This window comes from Nicotiana tabacum, chromosome 19 (assembly GCF_000715075.1).
Source record: "Nicotiana tabacum cultivar K326 chromosome 19, ASM71507v2, whole genome shotgun sequence".
Taxonomy (NCBI): Eukaryota; Viridiplantae; Streptophyta; class Magnoliopsida; order Solanales; family Solanaceae; genus Nicotiana; species Nicotiana tabacum.
Window position 1 is genome coordinate 51,917,843 of NC_134098.1, and position 23,893 is coordinate 51,941,735.

General features: G+C 37.1%; 2 protein-coding genes across 2 annotated transcripts; one reads left to right on the forward strand and one right to left on the reverse strand.

Moving 5' to 3' along the window:
* The first annotated feature begins 1,872 nt into the window (after window positions 1-1,872).
* LOC107777799 (premnaspirodiene oxygenase-like) lies at window positions 1,873-3,976 on the forward strand. The gene is made up of 2 exons (XM_016597949.2): window positions 1,873-2,873; window positions 3,208-3,976. Exons 1-2 carry the CDS (start codon window positions 1,965-1,967, stop codon window positions 3,823-3,825), a joined length of 1,527 nt encoding a protein of 508 aa, XP_016453435.1. The 5' UTR covers window positions 1,873-1,964; the 3' UTR covers window positions 3,826-3,976.
* Window positions 3,977-8,891: 4,915 nt separating this feature from the next.
* On the reverse strand, window positions 8,892-9,814 carry LOC107777800 (ethylene-response factor C3-like). Its single transcript, XM_016597950.2, has one exon. It carries the CDS (start codon window positions 9,748-9,750, stop codon window positions 9,091-9,093), a length of 660 nt encoding a protein of 219 aa, XP_016453436.1. The 5' UTR covers window positions 9,751-9,814; the 3' UTR covers window positions 8,892-9,090.
* Window positions 9,815-23,893: the final 14,079 nt, after the last annotated feature.

Sequence of the window (23,893 nt, forward strand, 5' to 3'; positions counted from 1 at the left end):
AATTATTTTGTGCAAATTCCAAACTTCCAGCCATGAGTGCACGTGTTTGGAGGTGCTGTGGAACCTTGGGGAGCGACCGGTCTTAACGATTTGCAACCAGTCGGGCCGAAATCGCTTTTAAAGCAGTGGCTTGCCACGACAAAGTATTTTTCCTTCTTGTTCTTGGTCAAGATTATCCACTCATTTTTCTTACACAGTTAACACACTCACAATCTTGCTAAAAGATAAAAATTAAAGCATACTTTCACTTTAATTGATCACTTAATCATTAGAGTTAATTTCACTAATGGTCATCCAACTTATCATTTATTTCACAAAAGTCACTTATCTATTTTTCATCACTTAAAAGTCACTCAACTTTACCTTTGTAACTTAAAAATCATTCTAGTTTAAAACCTATAAAATATCCTATAAAAATATGACATGGAATTAAATTTAATTAAAAAATCTAATTATAGTGCCACATAAGCTTAGATGGACCATACCCAATTTAGATCCATTTCATCCACAATTTGATTTGACCCATAACCCAAATGGGTTTTAATATTTTGAACATTAGAAGGAAAAGAAGAGAACAATTATTTTGTACTAAAAATATCTTACTTTATTTGTTACGTAATAACCTTAATGTCACCACCTATAATTTCATTAAAAATATGAACAGAACTAGCACAGAACCAGTTTTTGCATCCTTCACATCATTTTATAATTTTTCATGAAGTTAAACTACTACCATATCAATCTCACATAACATATAAATGTACCACTAAGAGACAAGAACAACAAGCTAATAAGAACCTATTTTCACAAATTACTATTCCATTAAAATCAAAATATTGCTTATTAAGCAATACTAACACACAAAAATACTGCTCAGTAAGAAACACCCACAATGAAATTGCATAGTAGAAGTTGTCAATACACACCGCAATCGTAGACAACCTATAGCAATAGCTTGGACAAAAGAAAGAGATAATGTATTGTGTCATTGACCGTAAATGTACAACCAAAACTTAAAGATAAATTCAAAAGACCTAATTTTTCTTAAATTTCTTAGACTTCTTTTTCTACAAATTAACCACAAAATCAAAGTGTTAGTCTAGTTAATTGTTCAAATAATATAACTCATTTTGGTTATAGGTCAAATCGGAAAGAAATGGGTCTAACTTAGATGTGGTCTATTTAAGCTTATGTGACATTATTGTTAAATTTTTTAATTAAATGTAATGTCGTGTCATATTTTTTATTAGATATTTTATAGATCCATGCCATGTCTAATGTTCAAAATAGTAAAACCCATTTGGGTTATGGGTCAAATCATATTGCGGATGAAATGGGTCTAAATTAGGTATGGTCCATTTAAGCTTATGTATCACTATAATTAGAGTTTTTAATTAAATTTAATGTCATGTCATATTTTTATAGGATATTTTATAGGTTTTGAACTAGAATGACTTTTAAGTTACAAAAGTAAAGTTGAGTGACTTTTAAGTGATGAAAAATAAATAAGTGACTTTTGTGAAATGATAAGTTGGATGATTATCAGTAAAATTAACCCTTAATCATTACTATACCAATTAGATGTATACCTTTTTGTCAATTAGCATGCCTTCCCTAGAGACACTTTCCTAGACTAGCCATGTTGACCAGTGAAGCCCAACTGCCCAAGGTGCAGGAAAACTCCTGATTTGATTGACGTTATTTCATCTAAACATGCCCCTTTTCTCTCCATCTAAACTAAATTTTTCTCACGATGTTGGCCGCACACCAGGTTCAACATGTCTTAATATGACGATTGACGGGCCTCTCATTATAATATACAGTACTATTCATACAGAATGATCTATTAGAAGATCCTTCTAAGAGTTTTATTCAATCACGAATGATTACTCTTGTATAAATAGGTGGCATATTTTAATCCATAAACATAGCCAATCTCATTTAAGATTTCTTGAATACACCATATGGAAATGGAACTATCTTTTCTTCTTGGCGCTTTGCTTCTCCTTTTGCCCTTACTTGTCACTAAATGGTTCAAAGAGTGTAATAATAGAAGAAAATTGCCTCCAGGGCCTATGAAGCTCCCATTCATAGGAAACATACACCAACTTGTCGACTGGAAATCATCTGAGTTACTACCACATCGTACTCTTGCCAAATTAGCCTCAAAACATGGACCTTTAATGCACATGAAACTCGGCGAACGTTCAGCCATTGTTGTTTCATCACCTCAAATGGTTAGAGAAGTGATGAGAAAACATGATCTCAATTTCACTAATCGACCGGTGCTTTTGGTTGGAAAGGAAATGTTTTATGATCATGCTGACATGGGATTTTGTAACTATGGTGATTTCTGGAGACAAATGCGCAAAATTTGTATTCAGGAACTCCTTAGTCATAAAAATATTCAGTCATTTTATCCCAAGATGTTTAATGAGATATCCAATCTTGTTAGCTCAATTAAAGCTGATTCTGCTACTGGAGGCAGTCCAATCAACTTAACTGAAACGTTGTCGTTGTATACGAATTCGGTTATTTGCAAAGCAAGTGTAGGCAGGGCTTGTAAAAATCAGGGCTCTTTGATTGATATAATGAGAACAGTGGCTGGTTCAGCTGGAGTATTTGATCTTGCCGATCTTTTTCCCTCAGTGAAGATAATTCATTTTTTGAGTGGATTAAAATACAAACTACGTAAAATGCACGACGAGGTTGATGTTCTTTTAGAAGAAATTATCAATGAACATGAATCCCATAATGGGAGTACTAATGGTGATCCCACAGAAGAAGATATAGTTGATGTTCTCCTAAGGCTTCAAAAGAGTCAAGATTTTTCAATTCCTATCACAAGGGATAATATTAAGGCTATAATCATTGTAAGTTGGATCTTCTCTCTTTGTAGCTTCTTTCCTTTTGCTTAGTAAATCAAATCTGCAAATTCATTATTTTGACTTGTGTTGTACTTTTTGTTGACTTGACTAACCATATAAACCTTTATTTCATATAATATTGGATTGAGATGAGCTCAAATGGAGCGACATGGACATGGGAATTCATATTGCCGATCCCAACTTATTTGGGATTGATGCGTAGTAACAATAGTAGTTGTTGAACCTTATAATTCCTAATTTCTTAATTTAGTCTTAGTGAATTTAAATTCTTTATAGTTCTAAATTAGTTCTGCTACTAATAGTTAAGTTGGATATGCAGGACTTGTTTGCAGGAGGATCTACAACTTCAGCATCAACAATGGAATGGGCTTTCTCAGAACTAATGAAAAATCCCAAAATAATGAAAAAAGCACAAGATGAAGTGAGAGAAGTTTTCAAAGGGAAATTAGAGGGAATTGATCAAACTGATATTCAGAAACTTAAGTACCTAAAAATGGTAGTTAAGGAGACAGTAAGGTTTCATCCTTTAGCTCCACTATTAGCACCTAGAGAATCAAGGGAAGAGTGTGAGATTAATGGCTATGTTATACCAAAAGGCACAATGGCCCTTGTGAATTTTTGGGCAATTTCTAGGGATCCAAATTATTGGTCAAATCCTGAAACATTTGATCCAGAGAGATTTAATGAAAGTCACCTTGATTTTACTGGAGCTCATTTCGAGTTTACGCCATTTGGCACAGGAAGAAGAATTTGCCCTGGAATATCATTTTCAATGGCAACTGTGGAGCTTAGTCTAGCACTATTACTCTACCATTTTGATTGGAAGCTTCCCAATGGAATGAATCCACATGAACTAGACATGACTGAGAAATTTGGCAATGCTCTTGAAAGGAAAAACAATTTGTACCTGATTCCTTTACCCTATGTTCATGCCTAATGCTGGGAATGAGAGTCCTATGGACTGATATATATATATAGTTATACTTATAAGAATAAAGTTGTAACCTAACTTGTATTTCTGATTATCCAATAAAAGATCTATTGTATTGTGCTACAGGTAAAGCACTAAAGCTTATAGTTTCCAAAAATGCAGATGGCACTTTTGTCTCTTTAATTTCTTTTTTATTTCAAAGTTTGACTCACTATTCATACTTGTTGAATTTATTTTGCCAAGTGGGAGTACTTAGTAAAAGAATGATAAAATTGTTAAGAGAAATATGAAAGCAAAGATACATACTGGTAAAAAAACAAGAGAAAAATTATGTAAGGTCCATAACAAAAAGGGAGTTGTTAGAGTTTCACTGCAACATGGTTAACCGTCTAAGCAGGCTACGTGTCTGTCAATTTTTTGCAAAACATATACTACCACTGAGCTCCTATATTAGTGTCCGAAAAGAGCAGACAATCAACTGAAAAAATAAATGAACTGCGGACAATCAACAAAACTTAAGAAATGTAACGCAAAACATGAGCAAGATGAACAAGTCCTTAAGCTGAGTTACTGGACTATACTCTGCCATGGAGTTTCCTTTAGTACCAACAGATTTTTGGAAGAAAGAAGATCTCTGGACTATAATAACATTAAACTTGATTACCAAGTAGAAGAAATAAGCAACCATCATCAGAATCAACAATCCATATCCCTTCACTTCATTAGCCTCTGCTACTCGGCGAGTTATTACTACGCAGTTGACCATCATTATCATCGAATCTACCCCGTTCATCGTCAGCCTTTCCCATTCACTCCTGTTTATACATACACACAAAATTAGTAGTACTCTAGTAGTATATAATTTTAAATATACTTAGAAAAAACAGAACAAGTTAAAGCATACTTTTGTGGGGTAGTCTCAAGATTGTCTAGGTGTTGATCAGGTGATATTTTTTGCCATTCCTGGAGCTTTGGTGAAGGAATCAGTTTGAACTTTGGCGAATGATTCTGGACAACAGTAATGGAGTCCTCTGTTTTAGTAGGCTTAAGCAGACTCAAAGATTCAACACGTAACCAAGGGCCAAACCGTTCATTCCCTGGTGGTGGTGGGAATTTACATGTGCTCTCGTGATGTCCAATACGACCACATTTGTAGCAAAACTGGCTCAATCCTTCGTACTTGAAACGAATCCAGCTAGAGTTAAGCCAAAATCCAGAGACCAATGGATTTGTGATGTCAAACCTCACCCGAATCCGTAGAAACTTATTGCTCCAAACACCCTTGTCAACATACAAATATTTCCCCAAATATTGACCAATCTTGAAAGCGTTTTGATCAGTGAAGTAGTGAGTTGGTAAGCCGTGAACCTGAACCCAGAACATTAACTCAGAAGGTATATTATCAGAGAACAAAGGAGAAAGAATGAGAAGACATCCGCCTTGGACTGTCCAAGGAGCAGCCCGAAGAACTCTGTAACAATCATCACCTTTTTCGAAATAAAACTCAAACATGTTGCCTCTGATTCTCGTCACTCTAACCTCACAGTACCATATTCTTTGAACCATGCACTCCACGTATCTGGTATCAAAAATTCTGTCTGAGAAAATGTTTCCGATCAAGCATTGTGTTTTTCCTATTCCATGGAAATGATCTTTAGTTGCTAACTCCATCATATGAGGGTTTGTGGAGAAATGAAAAAGAAGAGAGGATATGGACACACGAAAGAAGCAGGAAGTGAAGTTTAAGGAAATAGGAGTACTACAAAAGGTTTTATGTTGCTATCAGGTTGTCCTAGGAGACCAGCATATTTTATCTTTACCGTGTTTTGTTTTATTCTTGAAAGGTTGCAGTCCTTTTTTGTCCTAGTGAGCAGGTATTGCTATATTGGTGAAAGATCAATCGTACAAATTTGTCCTTGGTTTGTGAAGAGAGCATACAGTCCTCAGAAATCTCCAGTATTTCCTTTTAGGAATTTCTTATGTACATTTTGTATAACAGACAGGACATTGGGAATTTGTTACTATATTCATTCATATCACTAATTAGATGTTCAATAGTCAAAAGATCATAATTTAAACTAAAAGTAATTTAAGTTTGATCTTTGTCAATATGGAAACATAGATGCTCAATCAGGTATAGTAACTTTAGAACCTCAATTTCCAAACTAAGACACTCTGTTCTTTTTCATTTGAAGGTATTTATGAAGAAGAATGGTGTTGAAGTGGACATGACATGGTCCTGGAGTCAATTGTGCCAAAAGATAGAAGGATATAGACCCAACCCGTGTAGCAGAGCAGTAACATGGGATAAACCACCTGATGGATGGCTCAAGATCAATACCGATGGAAGAAGCAATAGTAGCATCAAGAAAGCCGGAATATAAGGGATTGTTCGAAATAGAAATGGAGAGCTTGTTATGGCTTTTGCCAAAGCCCTACAATTCTGTACTAACAATCAATCAGAAACTCAAGCGGCCTACTATGCTTTAAACTGGTGTAAAACTCAAGGCATCAATAACATTATATTGGAGATGGACTCTCTTTGGGAATTGGAAGATGACATTACAATATATGAGGCAAATCATTCAGTCTTAGAATATTGCTATCCAGCATTGTTACAGAGAGGGGAATGAGTCTGCTGATGCATTATCCAAACATGGAGCTAGCCTACATAACATTTTGAATGCTAAAGTATATTCTCAGGTTAAAGATCTTCCACCTTAGGCTAGAGGAGCATTTAGAATGGAGAAATCCCAGCTCACATGCTTTAGAATCAGACAAGTCACGAAATTCTCTCATCCTAATCATGACTAATTTTGTAATCATTTTTGTAATTATGTTCATTAGAGCACATTGTGGCCAGGAACTTGGTTCATCTTCTAATTATCTAACTGATTTCAGTAGAACTTGTAATATGTCTTTTGTATAAGTTTCATGGACAGATTAAGTTAGATAGTACCAACCTACAATATGTAATAGAGGAGGCAAGGCACCATGTCCCCCTCATACATATGTTCACTTTTTCGATTTTGATTATACACAGGTAAGGGGTCAGGCCTTAACCCTACACCATAATGGTGGGAGTTGAATTAAAAAAAATCCAATTGGCCCAGGGGCGGAGCTAGCCCTTTCGATACGGGTTCGGCTGAACCCAGTAACTTTAGTCCAAACTTTGTATTTGTCTTACAAATTTATTGAATTATGTACAAATTATTAACTTAGAACCCAGTAACTTAAAAGAATTAGAATACTGAACCCATAAGTTTCAAATCCTGGCTCCGTCACTGAATTGGCCTTCTAATTACTTGCCTAATTAGATTTTTCTCACTAGGGAAAAGAAAAAAGAGAGGGTTACTAGGGGACAAAAGTTTTCTACGTTACTTATTAACCATTGCATAATTTTCCATAGTTATAAAATCAAGCTAGAACTTATAAGAGAACGACATTTGGAAACGACTAAATAAATAAAAACAGTAAGATAAAAGAAACTTTGTGCACAGAGGATGCAGTTTTCTTTGTTATCCAGTAATGCAGTGCTATATTAGTGAAAAAAAACAAGGAGTAATAGAGGAGGCTATCACTACGAGACGTTATATTCGTACACCCAATTTGTCTTTGGTTCGCAGTTTGCAGGCAAAGTGAAATGGTGTGGCAGACACTGAAACATTGGTACGGTCTTCACCACAAATCCCTCAGACCTCAGTGCTTTTCTTGTCGTGTGTGCTTTCAGCGTTTCGCTTTCTTCTCATTACCTCCTCCTAACACCAATTTCAAATATTGCCTTTTGGAAATTTTAAATTGTGCCTCTGCTAATATTCAAGATGTAATGGTGAATTGATAATATAATGCTTTCAAATTGTAAACCTGCAAGTTATGTGTCACGTTAGGATAATCCACTTGTGGTGATTTCATATACTATTGAAGAAATAAAATGACGAGTCAATTCTTATAACTCACTCTTAATTCATGAAGAGATAAGAAAAGCAATTCGTCCTAGAGGATATAATTCTTGTTCAAGATTTTAATTGTAATGTCAAGTGTATTAAATTAGCGGCCTTTTGTAACTCAAAAAATTGCAGACAAAAGTTAAGCTCTCGTTTGACTAGAGATTGTCTTTATTTTTAAAAAAAAAACTGAAAATTTTTCAACTCATAAAATTTTTTCTTTGTACTCATAAAATTTTAACTTTTATTCAAATAAAATACATGTCCAACACATAACTTCAAAAATATTTTTTCAAATTTTAATCAAATTTACGTCCAAACAAAAACTAAATATGTTGCACAATGCACATGGGACAAACGAAAAGCAACTCTTGCTAAACTTGAACTTGGCCCGCAAAGCAAGTGAGGACAAAATTCAAGACCATCGATTTTGAGAACTATTTGTAAACGTACCTAATAAGCATTTCTCTATATCTTTGTTAGCTACATGAAAAAAGTGAAATTTTTTACTGCGTGCCTGATAAAATTGACGCAAGTTATGTGAAACTTATTAATGTTTCACCAATTTGCGGACCCAAAATTTGTGAATTCAAAAATTTAAGATTTGATTCTACTAGTTTATGATATAAAAAGAAACCTCACCCGACTTGTGTTAGTTGTGTGGTACAAGTGAAAAACGTTTTTCTTTATATTCACTTTTGGATAATTTTCCCAAGTAATAACCGCAAGCTAGATAAATGTTCACCGATAAGGAAAATACTGTTGGTCACAATAACTGTGATTGAAAAATGAATAACTAAATAAGGATTTTAATGAGCTGATCATTTTTTTTGGGGGGGGGTGGGGGGGGGAGAGAAACCGTAGGTTTCCATAATATTTAGGAGGCAAAAGGACAGTGAGACAAAATTGATGAGGTCGAAATCACTGTTAATCTACTACTACTACTACTACCTTAATAAATCAGTGTTTTAGAATCCTCTCAAATTAATACTAATACAATGCTAATTGCAATAAGAGTTTCAGCTGCTAGTAAGCATATATGGAACTTTTCTAGAGAAACTGACTCACTGGATTAGAGTTGATAAAAAAACAAAAGGAGAAGAAAAATACTTACTAGAACAAGAAACATTAGCCATTTTGGCTGTTGAAAAGAACCATAAATTAATTAAGTCATCAACAAATGAAGGCCGGTAAAAGAAAAAAGAGTAGAACAAATGAAAGCCTAATTTAAGATGATAAATACAGAGCAGAGTAGCATTTTGCTGCTGAGGAACAGGGGAGATGTAGTGCAACTTTGAGAAATTCTGGAATAGACAAAGAAAGATAATCACCAATTTGTAACACATTCCGACGAACTCAATAATTCCTCCAAATACTCAGCACCCAAATCTTCAAACACCACAACATTAGACTCGTCTTTTCTTACTCTGTTTCTTCTGCTCTGAGTCTTTTTCCTCATAGAATGTCTCTTCTTAAGCTCAATAACTGGCGAACAACTCTCATCAAATTTACACTTCATTTCACTTAAAGACTCCTTCACTATCTCTACAGGAAAATTAAGTATAGCCAATGAACCCCTCATTGCAAATGCAGCTTGATCATAAGCCAAAGCAGCAGCTTCAGCACTATCAAATGTTCCTATCCAAACCCTCACACCATTCCTCGTTGAATCCCTTATTTCAGCAGCAAATTTACCCCATGGCCTCTTCCTTACACCTCTGTAATTCTTTTCCTTTTCGGGTTCACAGGAAGTGACTTCTTCTTCCTTTGTGCCAGAGCTGGAGGAAGAGTTTATTGTTTCTGCCGATGATTCTTTAACAACAGTACGGTCACCCTCGGCGACAAGATTAAAAAGGAACATATCTTCGGTGTCATTAACGTTAAAGGGAAGAGAATTGTAATGAAAAAGAAGCTCATCCCATGAAGAGGATTCGGGTGAGTAATTCTGATCATATGGGTTTTGGTAATGAATAAATGATGAATCCATGTTCAAGATTTGAATGCAGACGTAAGTTAGGTGAAGAGAAAATGTTTGTGTTTGAAGTTTAAACGATGACTAAAGGCTTTTATATACGTGATGAAGATTGAGGGAACTTCTTAGAAGAATGATACTCCTATTTTAATGATAGGGATAATTTAGTTAATTAATCCCAAATGAAATGTTAAAATAATTTGTAAAGCATTTTGGGGAAAAAGGGAAATGTTTCAAGCACGTGAGTCAAATGACGCAAGGCGGCGGGGTCCAAGTGTATTTTGCTTTTATGGGGAGAACTAACTATTCATCCATATCAACGACTTGTCTTGGGTTCACTAATACTTCGTTATTTTATTTGATAGTTGTACTTTGTTCAATCGAAGTCCAATGCAGAATACATGCTGCATAGTTCAAACAAGAAAGATTTTTCCTGTAACTTTTTGCTCGTAAATGGCTTAAGCTAACAAATTCATTTTGTTTTGAGTGATTCCTTAAGTTGAAGAATCGAACTGGAAGTTTAGTCTTTCTTTCAATTCTGGGGTTGAAGATTTCTTGTTACCGTTTTGTAAAAAGAGAATCAAAGTTTTCCAATTCGTTGTAATTTCTATTTAGTTCCACATTTTATCTTGTTCTGATTAAGTTAAGCTTATGATGCATTTCCGGTGGGCGATATTGCCAAAACAAAAAGACGTAACTTCGGTGGTTTTAAAGTGGGATAATGGGACATTCGGAGCTCTAATCAAGGACTCTTCGCATCAAGAAGTTCCAAAATCTTCCTTAATCCTTTGAGATATATGCCGCAATTTTCGAGCCAACAATGATTAATTACGTGGGAGTTTTCACTAAGAAACTAGTGTGCTAGGTTAAACAGGGGCGGATCCACAGCATAGCATACGAGTTTACGCGAACTTAGTAACTTTTGCTCATACATTTTATCTATACTAGTTTCTTGACACATGCATTGCACGTATATGTCAAGTTTTGTAGTAAAATGATATTGTAAAATATATAGTATTAATAATAATAAAACTTCAAAAGAAATAATGTACAAGTTTATGTGAATGATCAATGTAGACCATCATGTGGTGACTTGTTTGTCAAGGTAAAAATAATTGGATATTATCTAAACCTATGAATATGAATAACTAAACTTAAAATCTGGGGAGAAGGAGATGTTACTTTAGTAGTATTTGTTGCTATTCGGGTCACTATGGATCGTGATGACGCCGAACATTTCACTTGCTAGGCAAGCCAACGTTAGAATAGTTTTTACCCATTTTAACAATTCAGATTAAATAATAACCAAGAAACTAAATAAACTGAAATAGATTGACAAAACCATAACAACAGTGATATTTAGATACAATCCTAGAACCGGTGTCACAAGTGCACGAGCGACTAGAATAATACAAATAATTGTCTAAATGAAAGTATAACTGTCAGAAATGAAATAAACAACTAGAATAAGTTAGAAGGGGACTTCAAGGCTACGAACGTCGAGCAGTATTACCTTAAGTCTCCGTCAGGCAATCAATCCGAGCAATCTACTGACCGCCGCTAGGACCGACTTCAAAATCTGCACAAGAAGTGCAGAGTGTAATATGAGTACAATCAACTCCATGTTCTCTGTAAGTGCCGAGCCTAACCTCGACGAAGTAGTAATGAGGCTAAGGCGGGTCACCTTACAATAACAATAATAATAATAATAATAATAATAATAATAATAATAATAATAATAATAATAATAATAATAATAATAATAATAATAATAATAATAATAATAATAATAATAATAATAATAATAATAACAATAATAATAATAATAATAATAATAAAAATAAGGCAGGGAACTTATGAAAATAAACTTAATCCTCGAAATCAGTAAAACTAGAAACACCAGTCCTTAGAATCTCGTATGAAAATACCGAAAGCAACACAATGCAACGATGAATACAAAACACACAATCCGTTGCGACGCGCAACTCGATCACACCGTACAAACACAATCCTTCCTTATTTCACCATATCAATATCAAGAATAAAATGTAAAATCCGTTGCTGTGCGCAAACTGATCCCACCATATAATCAGAATCAATATCATAATCCTCCCTTATTTCACCATATCAAAAACACATATAAAATCTGTTATGGCGTGCAACCCGATCCCACCATATCAATATCAATCCTCCCTTATTTTACCTGTTGCGCGCGTGCAACCAGATTCATAAACAAAATCAATAAATGTAATCAATTCAACAACTCAATTCACAAGAATCTCTACGATTTAAGAATATGAAAGCAAAGCCATAAAGGAACCTCGTAACAAATCAAGGAATGCTACAATAAATACAAAGCAACAAGATAAGCCAAATATGCGACAATTAAAGTATACAATTAAGACAAGTAACAATTAATCATGGAAACATAGAAGAAACGAACATTTTACTACGAGAGTAATAAGTGACAAATAGCAAGGTAAGGCATAGGAAGTAATTAAAGCATGTAACAGTTAAGACGTGGAATAAAATAATTAATGAAATACGGGCAAGCATGAAAATAATTATTTTGACGGCGTATATACACTCGTCACCTCGCATATACGTCGTTACACATGTAATTCACAGAACACATAGCTCAAGGGCTCTTATTCCCTCAAATCAAGGTTAGACACAACACTTACCTTGCTTCGCAAGCAAATCAAAACTCAACCGGGGCCTTTTCTCTAAAATTCACCTTCGAACCAACTGAATCTAACCAAAATCGACTTAATATCAACAAACAATGCTAGGGAAATCGATTACAATACATAAAGCTAAGATCTTTACATTTTTCCAAAAAACGTCAACAAAAGTCGGCCCCATACTCGCTTGGTCAAAACCCGAGATTCAGACCAAACCACAATTACCCACTCTCCTCGAGCCCGGTTATGTAATTAGTTTCGAAATCCGATCACAATTCGAGGTCTAAATCCAAAATTTACAAAAATCCTTAATTCTATCCAAATCCCTAATTTCCACCATAAAAATCCTAGATTTGATGTTGAAATCTTATGAAATGTAATGGGTAATTAAAAATAAATAGGTTAAAGTCACTTACCAATGTATTTAGGAAGAAAATCTCTTGGAAAAAGCGCCTCTAGGGTGTTTAGGGTTGACAGTTTGTGAAAAATGAGCTAAATCCCGACTTCTTAGCTTTTTGTCCAGGCGCATATGTCGCAATTGCGATCTCCAGGTCGCAATTGCGAACCCCGGGCAAATGCGATAATCTATCACAAATGCAAAGACACTCACATCTCTACTAGCATCGCAAATGCGACGCTATGTTCGCAAACAGGGACCTTCCGCAAATGCAGCCAATTTGATCGCAAATATGATCCAACTCCCCCAGCACCCAATCACAAATGCGAAGAATCTGTTTACAAATGCGAACATGACAGAGCTCACCTACTATTGCAAATGCGATCCCAAACTCGCAATTGTGAGGTCTGAGGCATGTGCACAAAACCTACAGAATTGTAACTCTTTCAAACACTCTGCCACGCGTTTGAAACTCACCCGAGCCCTCGGGGCTCCAAACCAAACATGCACGCAAGTATAATAACATTATACGAACTTGCTCGTGCAATCAAAACATCAAAATAACACCTAGAACTACGAATCAGATACCAAAATGAATGAAATTTTTAAAGAAAGTTAAGAGCATGCAAATTTACAATCGAATATCTGAATCATGTCAAATCAACTCCGTTTTGCATCAAATTTTGTAGATAAGTCATAAATACTGAAATGAACCTATACTAAGTTTCGAAAATGGAATCTGAGCCCGGTAGCAACAAAGTCAGCATGCGGTCAAACTTAAAAATTCTTTAACCTTTAAATTGCAAGTTTTCAACAAATTACGTTAAATGAAGTTAGAGACTTCCGAATTCGATTCTAGGCATACGACCTAGTCCCAAATCACGATACGGACTATGACGACCCGATTGGTCATTTTGAGAGTCTTATCCCCGATCCCCTATTCATTGCTCCCTCTATTTCATTTTTTGGTTTCGTGGCTCGCCAGGAGGTTTGACTTTTGGTTTTGGAGAGAAATGGGACACATAGTCCCTAAATTGGAAGTTTAAGTCACAGCAGTTAACAATAGTTGGAATTGTGTGAAGACGACTACAGAATGGAGTTTTAATAGTTCTGATAGCTTCATAGGGTGATTTTGGTCTTAGAAATATGTCAGGATGTTGATTTGGAGGTCCGTAGGTCATTTCAGCGTTAATTGGCGAAAAGTTGGAAAGCTGGACGATTTTTGGAAAGTTTGACCGGGAGTTGACTTTTTGATATCAAGATCGGACTCCAAATCCAAAAGTGGGAGTAGGTCCGTAATGTCAATTATGACTTGTGTGCAAAAATTGAGGTCAATCGGATGTGATTTGATAAGTTTCAGCATCGGATGTGAAAGTTAGAAGTTCTAAAGTTCATTAGGCTTGAATCGGTGCACAATTCGTGTTTTTGATGTTGTTTGACGTGATTTGAAGGCTCGGCTAAGTTCGTATGATGTTTTAGAACTTGTTAGAGTATTTGGTTGAGGTCGCTGGGGACTTCGCACTGGTTTCAGATGGTTAACAGATCAAGTTTGGAACTTAAAGAATGGCTGAAGTGCACCAGTTCTTGTGCAATCGCACCTGTGCAAGTTTGATCGCATATGCGAGCTCGCAGAAGTTAGAGGGAGAGCACAGAAGTGGAAATGGGAAGTCCACGCAGGACTCGCAGGTGCAGAACAGTTTCTGCTGAAGAAGCTTTGCTTCTGCGGTGGGGAGATGTGCAGGTGCGACACGTTTTGTCGCAGGCGCACGCGCATGTATGACCCTATGCTCGCAGAAGCGGACCCAATCCGCACCTGTTATGGCAATTCCGCAAGTGCGGAGCTGCAGATGCGGTTGTGGGTTCGCAGATGCGAAATTGCTGGGCAGAAAAAGCCTAAGTTCGAGGGTTTGATTTTATTATCCATTTTTGGACCTAGAGAGCTCAGATTGAGGCGAAAGTTTAAGGGATTTTCAGAGGAAGCATTTGAGTGAGGATTCTTGACTCGTTTTTGATTAATTTCTATGAATCTATTGTTGTTTTCATAATTTAAGTAGTGTTTTTAGTTGGAAATTTGTGGGAAAATTGAGAAAACTTCTTAGGCAAAAAATTGGGGATTTGAAAGCTGATTTGAGGTCGGATTTGAGTAATTCTTGTATGGTTGGACTCGATATCAAATGTGTGTTCGGATTATATAATTTTTCGGGTTCCGAGACGTGGGCCTGGGTCGGTTTTTTGGAGCAATTTTTTTATTCTTTGCTAAAGTCATAATTTTATTATTTAAATTAGTTCCCTATAGTTATATTTATAGTATGAAATTGTTTTGGCTAGATTCGATCCTATCAGAGTTGGAAAATCGAGGGAAAGGCCTTCTTATTGATTGATTCAGCGAGGTTTGAGGTAAGTGACTCATCTAACCTTATGTGAGGGAAATTTTTCTTAAGATTTAGTATTGTTGTGACAATTTGTGATATGTGAGGGCCGTGTACGCGAGGTGACGAGTGCGTACACATGCTAAATATTAAAATTCCGGTTTTATCTAAGTAGTTTCCTTTTTATGCCTTAAGTGAGTTACTTTAGCATGTATAGTCATCACGTTTAGCCTTATTTCACCTGTCTACTTGTCTTATCTCTTATTTGTAACTTGTACTTCATGCTTAGTCGACTTGCCTGCTTTCTTGATTCCATATTCCTTATTTAACTGTGGGATTCTTTACTCAAAATTGTTATCCTTGAAATATTGTTGTTTTAGTTGCCATGTTTTTGTTTCTGTGATTATTGTTGAGATGATTATTTTATTGTTGCACGAGGTTTCGTGTCACGTCCCAAAATCCGCATCTGTTGATGGTGCCTATCTCAATAATAGGCAAGCCGACAACCTCAATAAGCTACAATTTCTTTTAAGTTTGAAAATTTAAGCTATATATATATATATATATATATATATATATATATATATATATATATATATATATAGAGAAAAAAACCCCACACATGCTGATATAAATACACTCGTAAAATCCAGTGTCGCTGAGTACATGAACATCTAAATGATAACATAATCTGACTGATAAAACACTGTCTGAAAATATAGAACAGTACAAACAACTGAAAGGAAAGAGAGACAAGGTTTGCAGACGCCAAGTAGCTACCTCAATAGTCTCCAACAGATAAAACTCCTAAATCTAACAGCCATCGTATCTGTAAGTACCTGGATCTGCACACGAAGTGGAGAGTGTAGTATGAGTACAACCAACCCTATGTACTCAATAAGTAACAAGACTAACCTTTGGGCTGAAAATAGTGATGAGCTAAACAGGTACAGTCCAGTATAGAAATAACAATACAGAAATGTAGGCATGCTTTCAAGTTCAACAGTTAAACTCAGTACAAGAAAAATAGATCAACTCTGAATGATATGAGGAATATGACATTTCTATATCCACATGCCAATGTATATATTGTATGTGATGCACCTCAGTGGAAACCTCGTGTACTCACACTCTCAAAATACTCAATCACTCAGTACTGTATATGGCCAATCCAGCCCAGGGAAGATCTATCCCATATATATACATCAACTAACAGTCAGTCACTCAGTACTTTATAAGGCCAATCCAGTCCAGGAAAGATCCATTCCTTAATATAGATAATTAGGCAAGATCCATGCCAAGGAAAATCCATCCCAAAGTATAAATGATTCGGGCAAGATCCATGCCTAGGGATATAAATTCTTCAGGTAAGATCTATGCTTAGGGAAGATCCATCCCTCAATATAAAATACTTCAGGCAAGATCCATGCCCAGGGAAGATCTATCCCTCAATATAAATGCTTCGGGCAAGATCCATGCCTAGAGAAGATTCATCCCTCAATATAAAATCAACCGCGCTCACTGTGGATGGTGCAGACTCCAGAGGGTGCAGACTCCAGAGGGGCTCCTTCAGCCCAAACACTATAATAGCCAGATCCAGGCATAAACAAATAAAACATGTTGCAGCGTGCAACCCGATCCCATAAATATCACTCAAAATTTCTAGTCTCTCGGGCTCTCAATGACATAAAAATCAACCCGACATGATGATATGATGTATCAATGAATGACAACAGAGACTGAGATATGATATGCAAATGATAGATGTGACTGAGTACAAAATTACAATTCAAACAAGTAATTCAATAGCAATAAGACCTCTGTGGGTCCCAAAATATCGTCACTTAGCCTACACATGATCTTTAACATGAGTCTCAACTCAATTTTCTCTAACACGGGGAGGATATGTGGATAATGACATGATTATTTGATTATGCAACTCCATGGAATCAATTAAGTCACAATTTCTATGGTGAACGCCTATACGCCCGTCACCTAGCATGTGCGTCACCTCCAAACAAATCATATAACACGTAATTCAAGGATTCATACCCTCAGAACCAAGTTTAGAAGTGTTACTTACCTAAAACCATGAAATTCTTTATTCCAATGCGCCTTTGCTTCACGAATCAGTCTCTGAACGCCTCGAATCTAGTCACAGTTAATTCGATACAGTCAACACAAATTATAGAAATTAATTCCATATGAAAATACTTATTTTTCCAACAAAATCCAAAATTTAACTCAAACATCGTCAGTGGTGCCTACGTCTCGGAAGCCGACAAAAGTTATAAAATATGAATGCTCATTCAACCACGAGTCCAACCATACCAAATTTACCGAATTCTGACATCAACTCGACCTTCAAATCCTCAAATCTTATTTTCAAATACGTAAGCCCAATTCCTCGAATTACACCTCAAAAATACGTAATCTAGTCGAAATACTCGATGATAGTTTAATATTATAGACTAATAATGACTAAAGTGACTTACCTCAAGATTTTCCATGAATTCTCTCTGAATAATCCCCTTAACCCGTGTTAGAAATGACCAAAAATGACAAAAGCTCGAAACTATCTGTGTTTGTACACTGTCCAGAGGTTTTGCACCCGCAGAATTTTTAACCGCTTCTCCGTAACCGATTTTGCGGGCATTTTGCCGCTCCTGTGCCTCCTCCGCTTCTACAGACAAGAGTCCTCTTTTGCAAAGAAGTTGTCTGCTTCTACGGTTTGTCCAGCTGCCCCTGCCTCCGCTTCTACGACCTTGGTGTCGCTTCTGCGGAATCGCTTCTGCGAGGTTCCGTCCACTTTTGCGGACCTCACGCTTCTGCGATCAATAAGCCACATCTGCGGTTTTGCAGATGCGGCAAAATCTCCACACCTGCACACACTGCCCCTCTTCACGCCTGAACGTATCTGCGATTCTAATCTCGCTTCTGCGAGAAAATGTCCGCAAAGTGCGATTGCACCACAAGGCAAAGTTTTCAGATTTTCTCTACATCCAAATTTTGATCTGTTAATTATCTGAAACTCACCCAAGGCCCCCGGTACCTCAACCAAATATACCAACAAGTCCTAAAATATCATACAAACTTAGTCGAAGTCTTAAATCACATCAAACAATACTAAAACCACGAATCGCACTGCAATTCAAGCCTAATAAAAACTAACAAATTCTAACTTCTACATTCAATGCCGAAACCTATCAAAGCAAGTCTGATTGACCTCAAATTTTGTACACAAGACATAAATGACATAACGGGCCTATTCAAATTCTAAAAACTGGATTCCGACCCCGATATCAAAAAGTCAACTTCCCGGTCAAAGTTCCAAACTTAAACTTCCTATTTTCACCATTTCAAGCCTAATTTTACTACGGGCTTCCAAACAAAATTTTTCGGACACACTCCTAAGTCCAAAATCACCATACGCAGCTATTGGAATCATCAAAACTCTATTTCAGGATCATTTACATATAAGTCAACATCTGTTCAACTAGTTGCACTTAAGCTTTAAATCTTTGAACTAAGTGTTCCAATTGATTCTGAAACCTCCCCGAAAAGTCACGTAATTATAATTGAGCACAGGATAAGCAGTAAATGAGGGAACAGGGTTGTGATACTCAAAATGACCAGTCGGGTCGTTACATTTATGTTGTGCGGTTGCTATTGTTTGCACGAGGTTTCTGTCGTGCCGTTGTGATTATTGATACACATACGTTGGCCTAAGGTCTGGGTGTTGAAACACATGTAGTGAGATAAGGTGGACTTGATACGCATGGCTAGTAGGGAAACTACTAGAAGTCATGCGGAGTGATAAGGTTGGCTAAAATGCGGGATACTATTTCGGGAAAATGATTTTCAAAACAAAATATAAAGGGTTCCGCGGTGATATAAGGAAAGATTGTGAGATATTTACTTGTGGGACTACGAGGCGGTACCTCGGGAGTGCCCCCCTTGACTTTCTCTGTTTGTTGTATTGGTTGTTGTTGTCTTTCCTTAACTTGTAAGATTTTTGCTTTCCTTTCATGTTGTATTTGTCTTCTTTGATTCCGTGTTATTACCATTTCATAAATTCTCACTGTTTCACTTCTTTGTGATCTCATTATATTATTTTATCTTCTTCCTTGTTTCTTATTATTTTCAGTAGGGCCCTGATTTGACCTCATCACTACTCTGTTAGGCTTGACACTTACTGGGTACCATTATGGTGTACTCATACTATGCTTCTGCACATCTTTTTGTGCAAATCCAGGTACTGTCTACCAGACTAGGTATCAGTGAGATAGTCTGTATGTGGACACTTCAAGGTACACCTGCCAGCATCCGTAGACCTCGGAGTCCCCCTCTATCTTTATTATATCATTTTCTTATCCTCATTAGCCTCTGATATATAGGGATATTTAGTATTTCTCTTTAAAGGTTGTGACTTATATCGACCGGGTTTTGGGAGTTGCTATTACTTGAATTGCAGTTTTTATTTATTACAGATGTTGACATTTTTGAGATTTGGCTTTATATTTCAGTTATTCTGCATACTGCTTAGGCTTACCTAATCTTGGAGACTAGGTGTCTTCACAACGTCTTACGGAGAAAAAAATGGGGTCGTGATACAGACTGTCACGACCCAAAATTCATTAAAGACCGTGATGGCGCCAGACACCGATTTTAGGAAAGCCAAAAATAAATAGTTAATTAAATTCTCATTTTAGTATTTCTGAAACATAAATTTCCTTCATTTTTATCTAGTAACAAATGAACTTTATGAAATAATATTAACATTTTCCAATTTCAATACTGAATATCTCGTAATCATCCCAGAACCCGGTGTCACAAGTGCATGAGCATCAACAAATGAAGATCAAATAAAATACAACACATGTCCACAATACAAAATAGACAGAAAAAATATATAAGTAACTCTGAAGGGGACTCTGCTGGCTGCGGACCGTAGATAGAAATACAGCTCACTTAAGTCTCCGCATTTACCACACCTCTGCGCCCGCAAGATTGCTAGACATATATGCACCTACACAAAAATATGCAGCAAGTGTAGTATGAGTACATAATTCAACGTGTACCCAATAAGTATCCCGTCTTACCTCAAAGAAGTAGTGGCAAGGGGTCGACTCGGACACTTACTAATGCCAACAATAATATACTGATAATATGATAATTTATGAATTTTTATAAGGCAGCTGTAAACTCAGTAACATGAAGTAGGTAAATAATTCTTTTTGTTAATAGGGGATTTCCATTTTTTTCCAGCATTTATCAATTTATCTCAGGCCAGGGAGGCAATATCATTATTAATAAATTTCAAGGCAAGCAATACAAGCACGCACAAATCATACCGAGGTCGTACAGCCCGATCCAACATAATGTTTAAATTGTGCACTGCCAGAGGGTCGAATGACGCGAACCATAGATGCATCTATTTAATAAACCGAGGTATTTGGCCTGTTCCATAAAAGATAACACATTCAAACTATCAATTAAGAATTCATCAATGGGCAATTATCCAAAGAAAAAAGCAAATATCTCTTTTAAAAGTCAAGAGAGCGATGTCTAGCCTATAAGAAATTTATTCGCAAAGTTCGATATGATTTAAGCATTTTAAATTGACAACAAGATTTCAAATATTATAAGTAAAGCATGCTTTTGGGTCCTAGACTAACCGAACTTAAGCATAATAGTAGCTACGCACGGACTCTCGTCACCTCGTGCGTACGTAGCCCCCCACAAATAGGAGCACACATTAATTTATTTCACCTATGGGGCAAATTCCCTCTTACAAGGTTAGAAAAGAGACTTACCTCGCTCCGAAATTCCATAACCGGCTCCAAAGCCTTTCCAACAACTCAAACCGATGACCGTTGCTCCAAAACTAGTCAAAGAAGTTGCAACCCAGTCAAAATATACTCTAATATTCATAATTAATCAATTTACTACCATTTCCATCTCCGCTCGAAAAATCGGTAAAATAACCCTCGGGCCCACATGCCCGGATTCCGAAAATATTCGAAGATAAAAATTACCCATAACATTACGAACTCAAATATATGATTTATTCTCCATTTCATGCCCAATTTCGTGATCAAAATCCAAGAATACCAATTTCTGGGATTTTCTTCAAAATCCCAATTTTTTTATAAATTCCACGCTTAAATACATATATAAATCATGTATTTAACTCACAAAGTGAAGAAAACACTTACCCCATAATAGTTGATGAAGATGGCATCCCAAGTTGCTCCAAAATCGGCTCCCATGGACGAAATTGAAATAAGATTGAGCCAAACCTTCATTTTTAAAAGAAGACACTGCACAACCCCGTCCTTCGCACCTGCGGTCCAATAGCCGCTCATGCGGCTCCACAGGTATGGTCCAAATTCCACTCCTGCGGTCCTCACTGCCCAGCCAAGACCTCGGACCTGCGAAAGTTTCTTCGCTTCTGCGAGCTTCGCAGGTGCGACCTGCAATGCGCATCTGCGCAAATTTTACGCACCAGCGGTAGCTGCCTCGCGCTTGCGCACATGCAGGTGTGCTTCTCCAGTCCGCTTCTACGTCTCCTCCAGCTCCAGTCCCTTCTCTCTTCTACGAGCAATTCACTGCACCCGCGATCTCGCACCTGCGGCCAAAGTCATGCATGTGCGATAACACCAGAAGCATAAGTCCAAAAATCGATCCGTTAACCTTCCGAAATCCACCTGAGGCCCTCGGGACCTCAACCAAATATACCAACACGTCCTAAAACACGTTATGAACTTAGTCGAGCCTTCAAATCACATCAAACAGTGTCGAATTCATGAATCGCACCCCATTCCAAGCTTAATGAACTTTAGAGTTTTAACTTCTACATTTGATGCAAAAACTTATCAAATCACGTCCGATTGACCTCAAATTTTGCACACAAGTCATAATTGACATTACAGACCTACTCCAACTTTCGTAATTGGAATCCGACCCCGATATCAAAATGTTCACTCCCGGTCAAACTTCTCAAAATTATCCAAATTTCCAACTTCCGTCAAATGACCCCAAAATGACCTACAAACCTTCAAATCCACTTCTGGTCGCGCTCCCAATACCGGAATCACCATACGGAGCTATTACCATACTCAGAATCCCAAACGGACATCGATAACATTGAATTATACCTCAATCCGAATTTATAAAATTCTTCAAAAATGCCAACTTCCACAATAGGCGCCGAAACGTTCCTGAGTTATCCAAAACCCGATCCGAATATACGCCCAAGTCCAAAATCACCATACGAACCTGTTGGAACCTTCCAATCCAGATTCCGAGGTCGTTTACTCAAAATTACTCTTCAGTCAATTCTTCCAACTTATAGCTTATCTTCTTTCCAAATCAACTCTGAACTTCCCGAATTTCAATTCCGACCACGCGTACAAGTCATAATACCTGAAGTGAAGCTGCTCATGGCCTCAAACCGCCGAGCGATGCGCTAGAGCTCAAAACGACCGGTCGGGTTGTTACATTCTCTCTCACTTAAACATACGTTCGTCCTCGAACGTGCTAAGAACTGCGCTGGAGTTGTCCGAAATAGCTGTTTAGCACCCCGTGCACCTACCCGTGCTACCACAACTCAGTTGAGCACATTAGCTCGATCAAATCTGAAGATATTCTCTTTTATTTAGGCAAATAAGCTTTAGAGCCTAGTTCCAACATTCAGAATTCTTTGCCAGGCCTGCTTCCAACATACGAACACCGTATCAATCACCACACGATGTACCATAACATGACTGAACACCTTTGCTGAATTCATGCCATGCACCGCAACATTCATATAACCATAATAATATTCTTTGATCATAATAGCCGACATTCCCCGAATCTGATGTTCACCATGACATATATAAGTTTGGTTCCAACTCTTGCAATACCGCCACGACGGAAGAGACGTGTAGAAGTTCACAACCGACTGTGGAGTCGACAAATCATTGAGTCTCTCCTCTTGACTAGAATCATCACCCCATTATAACCAAATAATGGTATTTGCTCTTTACTATACTTCATATAATCCGATCGCACTGATACCATATCCAATAATCTCGTCTCACCCAGTATAAGATACTCAAGAAATAAGCCACCTCCGAAACGATCAAAAGTCTCATGTGATGCCATAATGTGCCAACAAGCTACCAACTCGAATGTGATACATAAGGAAAACAAACTCTGGAAAGGACTACTCAACCCACGTAACTAACTAGACAACCGAAAAGGTGTAATGAACCTTCCTCAGAAAATGGAAAAGAAAACACACGAAAATAGATATAAGGGACTGTACTCGACATCACACTGCTGCGGCGTGCAACCGGATTCAAACAACATACCCGTGGCGGTGTGCCACCCGATCCGCCCAAAAAGAATCTATAAGGAAATTCTTACCGAGCTAGAATGCTCATTACTACAAAATATCCGAATATCGGACACAAGCATGCTAAGTGCATAATACCATCCCTGGGTGGACCGACAGCGCCATAGGCTACAAAACTCAAGCACAACTAAGGTGCGATATATGACCTGAATCTCGAGAGCCATCCTGCTCACATAACACCATCGCTATGCGGATCCTCAACACATAAGAAATTTATCAAGCCGTTTCACAACTCACACGGCACAATATAGTATTACATGAAATAGCCGACGACGAAACGACATCCAACATCCGAATACTCCTC

What these genes read in the sequence shown, in the direction of transcription:
- LOC107777799 (XM_016597949.2), top strand. Translation starts at nt 1,965, where the DNA reads ATGGAAATGGAACTATCTTTTCTTCTTGGCGCTTTGCTTCTCCTTTTG. An exon ending in ATATTAAGGCTATAATCATT is followed by an intron (nt 2,874 to 3,207) that starts GTAAGTTGGATC and finishes TTGGATATGCAG; the next exon opens with GACTTGTTTGCAGGAGGATC.
- LOC107777800 (XM_016597950.2), bottom strand. Translation starts at nt 9,750, where the DNA reads ATGGATTCATCATTTATTCATTACCAAAACCCATATGATCAGAATTAC.